The 5,000-nt window shown below is 45.4% G+C and overlaps 1 protein-coding gene across 1 annotated transcript in view; it reads left to right on the top strand.

Moving 5' to 3' along the window:
• Window positions 1-5,000, top strand: part of atf6 (activating transcription factor 6) — a 70,682-nt gene that overhangs the window by 25,878 nt on the left and 39,804 nt on the right. Inside the window, exons 8-9 of the mRNA XM_048252123.1 lie at window positions 1,284-1,469; window positions 2,466-2,557. Coding sequence (XP_048108080.1) covers window positions 1,284-1,469; window positions 2,466-2,557 — 278 coding nt within the window. The remainder of the gene's footprint in view (window positions 1-1,283; window positions 1,470-2,465; window positions 2,558-5,000) is intronic.

Genomic DNA, 5,000 nt, shown 5'->3' with positions numbered 1-5,000 from the left:
TATGGATGTGTGTGTTTACTGTTCCGCCTGGGTGGAGAAGAGAAGAGTTAAAGTCCAGTGCTGGGTGGGGTGGGGTTCCAGCTCTGACACTGAGCGATAGGATTCCTTTAAACTGAGAGGAGAGAACGAGGTCGATAGTGCTCCCCCCTGTCCACCTCCTTTCTCTCTCTCTTTCTCTGAGTCACTGTTTTTCTCAGCTGCAGCAGTGAGTGAGTCAATAATTGTGGACATTAGTGATTCTTAAAAAGTACCAAATATGGCGTGTGTGTGTGTGTGTGTGTGTGTGTGTGTGTTTTTGTCTGTGTTTTTGTCTGTCTGTACCTGTGAATTGGTTGCGGACGACTGGCTGTGAAATGTACACACAGCTGTGGGGAGTGGTCAGGGTCTGATGCCCGAGACGGGGGAACCGAACCGGAACTACACACACACACATGTACACACAGACACACACACACACAATCAATTAATCATTCCCAACTAGACTCATAACCCAATACCCAATCTCTCCAATACGTATGGGCATTCACACTTAATTTTGCGTGCAATGACTCACAATCATTCTCATTTGTCTCCTCTCTCTCACACACACACACACACACACACACACTCACACACACACACACACACACACACACACACACAGTCACAAATCATAATCAACCATTTTCACTCAGCAGCAACTCTCCACACACTTCCACACACACACACTCCCTGTCCATCATTCTCTCACTCCATAAGTCAGGCCAGCACATCATAATCAGAGCCCTCAGCTCCGCCTCTCAAACAGCAACAGGTGCTCCTCTCTCCAGCAGTGCAAGCCAATGACCTCATCTCCGCTCTGTGTGTGTGTGTGTGTGTGTGTGTGAGGAGAGAAATAAGAAAATGCACGATTATGATTGTGAGTCATTGACCGCAAAATTAAGTGTGCGTGCGTGTGTGTGTGTTTGTGTGTTTGTTTAACATCTTTCTTTCCATCATGCTGATTCTCACCCCTTCACTCTTTCCTTCTCTCTCACGGAGTCCCCTCCTGCTGTCTGCTTTACTGCTCTTTTATTGTCTTTTATTTTATTGTTTTCATTCCATCATCTCCTATTTCCTCCTCACCCCCATTTCCCATCTTTCTTTCATTCTTTCTCTCTTTCTCTCTCACTCTCATGTTTTCCCTCACTTCCTTTTTCTCTCCCTTATCCCCCCTTCTTTAGTTGGTCTTACTCATCGTCTTTTGTCTCTCTCTCTCTCTCTCTCTCTCTCTCTCTCTCTCTCTCTCTCTCCTCCGTCTGCAGTCGAACGCATCACGCCGGCAGATGCGCATGATCAAGAACCGCGAGTCGGCGTCCCTCTCGCGCAAGAAGAAGAAGGAGTACCTGCTGACGCTGGAGGCCCGTCTGAAGATAGCGCTGTCCGAGAACGCCCAGCTCAAGAACGAGAACGGCACCCTCAAGCAGCAGCTGAACGGCCTCATAAGCGAGGTCAGGGGTCAATTCTCCTGGCGGGGGTGGGGTGGGGTGGGAGGGGTCATAGCTCATGCCAGGGCTGTAGGTCATCTGACCAGGTTCTCAAAGTCCTCTTGGTGAAGGATTTTTTTTAAGTCCACTTAACCCACTAGCTGACACTTTTAATCGCTCACTTCACCAATAGGGACAGGGAAGAAGAGTTTCAGGCCACCACTGGTGATTTGAAATCTGTAGTGCTGGAGTCCGTGGCCATTTGATGGATGCTCTTCTAGGTTATTTATCAGTCAGGGGTCATATTAGTGCTAAATGGAAATCCCATCACATATCCACCCAAGCCCTGTACTCAATATGATGGAAAATATTAGCTTCAGAATTATCCTGGAATTTCCAAACTTTGTCTATTTCTCATCATCCTGACCAGACTTTATGCAAATATAGAGCTGAGATGGACTAAGATTCCAATTCAACTTGATAAGTTGATTAGATAAGTTCTTGCTCTAGCCTTAAACTCGGATAGCTTTTAGTTGTGTTACTTTGATATGAAATTACATTTATTATGTTAGTCGTCGAGCTTGTTTTTGGAAACATGATGCCAGAGGTTTCCGGTCAGTATTTTGTCCATCTCTTGAAGGCATCTCGGATGCTCTATGTCAGCTTCACTTGCAACTTGGTATCATGGTTTTTGCGTAAATATACACGCCACTTCAAAAATAGGCAACTGGCGTGTTATCTGCACGCATTTTGAGCTATCTGCGTGTATGTCAACGCCGCATAAACATTCACGCCACTTATCGTCTCACTGCCGTGTTTATGTCAACGCCAAGTATATGGCGCCCTCTAGGGTTAGGGTTATGGTTGGGTTATGGCGTTGATAAACATGCCAAAATGCTATTATGCGTTAGATAACACGCTAGTGGCCATTGGCGTGTCATACATACACAGTTCATGATATCAGTCTGTCACTTGAGTGTTTTTGCTGTTTTCTCATTTTGCGTCATTGTGCTCCTTCAGAACACTGTTTTGAAAACCACTGCCCCCAAGAGGCGGGCTGTGTGTCTCATGGTGCTTGCGGTCTTCCTGGTTTTCAACATGGGACCAATGAGGTGAGTCATACTTGTTTTGACACTTTAGACAGCCAATAAAATATACTCAAGCAACTGCTGTATTGTTCTGAACATTTCCCCTCTCAAATGTTCCCTTCCATTAATGTCTTTTAACTACGCTCTTTTCAACCATGGCATGAGCCATCATAACTGTATCTGGATGCAATTATCAAGCTCACCCATGCCTAGGTAAAACCCAGACTGTGCATAGATTAAATCAGACTCATTCTGTAGCTAAGAGAAAAGAAAGCAAGCAGTAGAACGTTCGGTTCCATCTGCATGAGAGGGCACAGGAGTGATTTGAGGACACGCAGAGTAAACGTGTCTGAGAAGACAACCTTAAATGTACTGGGTGGGCGTGATGAGGAGACGGGTTCTGCTGTTCCTTCTGCAGTCCCTAATCTGGAATGCTGTGTGTGTGTGTGTGTGTGTGTGTGTGTGTGTGTGTGTGTGTGTGTGTGTGTGTGTGTGTGTGTGTGTGTGTGTGTGTGTGTGTGTGTGTGTGAGTGTGTATGTGAGAGTGTGTGTGTGTGTGAGTGTGTATGTGAGTGTGTATGTGTGTGTGTGTATGTGTGTGTAAGTGTGTATGTGAGTGTGTGAGTGTGAGTGCGTGTGTGTGTGTGTGTGTGTGTGTGTGTGTGTGTGTGTGTGTGTGAGTATGTGTGAGGGAGTGAGTGTGTGTGTGTGTGTCAGTCAGTGTGTGTGTGTGTCAGTCAGTGTATGCCTGTCTCTGTCTGTGTCTGTGTGTGTCTGTGTGCGCCTGCATGATCCGTGGCCTACTGGTTAGGGAATCGGACTGTGATCGAAGGATGGCCGGTTCAATCCTTGAGCGGTAGGAAAAATGTGGGTGGGGGGAGTGATTGAACAGCGCTCTCCCTCATCCTCATCCACATCCTCATCCACATCCACATCCCATATCCACATCCACATCCCATATCCACATCCACATCCACATCCCACATCCACATCCCACATCCACATCCCTCATCCTCATCCACATCCACATCCACATCCACATCCACATCCACATCCTCATCCTCATCCACATCCACATCCCTCATCCACATCCACATCCACATCCACATCCACATCCCTCATCCACATCCCTCATCCACATCCACATCCACATTCCACATCCTCATCCACATCCACATCCCTCATCCACATCCACATCCACATCCACATCCCTCATCCACATCCCTCATCCACATCCACATCCACATCCACATCCACAGAGCCCTTGAGCAAGGCACCTAACCCCCAACTGCTCCCCGGGTGCCGGATTAAGGGCTGCCCACTCCGGGTGTGTATGCGTGCTCCTAGTGAGCTCACTGCTCTGAGTGTGTGTATGAATGTGTGTACACTACCCCCAGATGGGTAAAATGAAGAGAACAAATTTCCAGTAGGAACTTCTCACAGGACTATACAGTATAGGTTTAGGTTTGTTTAATCAGGCCAAGAGGGACATACAATAAATGTGAGTGCTGTACTAATTCAGCCTCTGTACACTCTGTATGTGTTTGTGTGTGGTATGTGTAATACTTTGTAAATGTTTGCGATTGTTTTCCATTGTATGTTACTTTATGAGGGATAAGTGAACAACTCAAAATGTGTACTGTAGGTGCAGGGTACTTCAAATTATGAGGGTGTAAGAGAATAGCTGTAAAAATGATAGTTCAACCTTAAAATGAGAATAATTACAAAAGTACTCAAATTTAGACCAAAGTCGAAAGTTAAAGAAGGCATCAGTCAAAATTAAGCATTCGAAGCTTAATTTTAGATTCACCTAACCTGAAATCAAATTTCACAGCTGCAAGTCAGTCTACATGTGACCTTTTTATGAGTAATATTGAGTAAAGTTTGTTTACTTGTTCCAAACTGCATGAAGGTGGCTTGCAGAGGTGAATATATCATGTGCCAATGTATCAAGTCCTCTGGAATGGACAGAAGAGCTGACCGTTGCTATCGTGGTGGCAGCCACCCAGCTCTTTCACTGGTCTGCAGGAGTATTCCTGTAAACCGGCCCCAGGCACTTACTCACTGCCCTCTCAGAGTCTCTTGATTCCTGGCCACATCAAAAGCCTGGCTCAGAGTCACTGCTTCTCCAATAGTTGAACAACAGCTGCGAGTCACATTTAGGCAAATGATTTCGAACACCTATCAAAATAAGTCTGAGCATCAAAAATGTTCTCATCCGATATTTATTCACTGATGCATGAATATTGTAATGTCATTTGGCCATGATGGGCAGGAATCAATGCTCAGTATCTATTAATGCAGTGTGTGTCGTTATTGTTACATAACACAAAAGCATGCGTTGCAGTTCTTTTGGCCAATCACAACGCAAGCCCCATACAACAAGAAAATACAACCTTGAAGGGAAGCACATTTATTCTGAGAAAAAGGAACATCTTATAAAGAAATAAATATGTTTAACAAAAAC

The sequence above is a fragment of the Alosa alosa genome, chromosome 9, assembly GCF_017589495.1.
Source record: "Alosa alosa isolate M-15738 ecotype Scorff River chromosome 9, AALO_Geno_1.1, whole genome shotgun sequence".
NCBI classification, from domain to species: Eukaryota; Metazoa; Chordata; class Actinopteri; order Clupeiformes; family Clupeidae; genus Alosa; species Alosa alosa.
The sequence above is the reverse complement of the archived record's forward strand: the minus strand, read 5'-3'. Positions and strand labels throughout refer to the sequence as shown.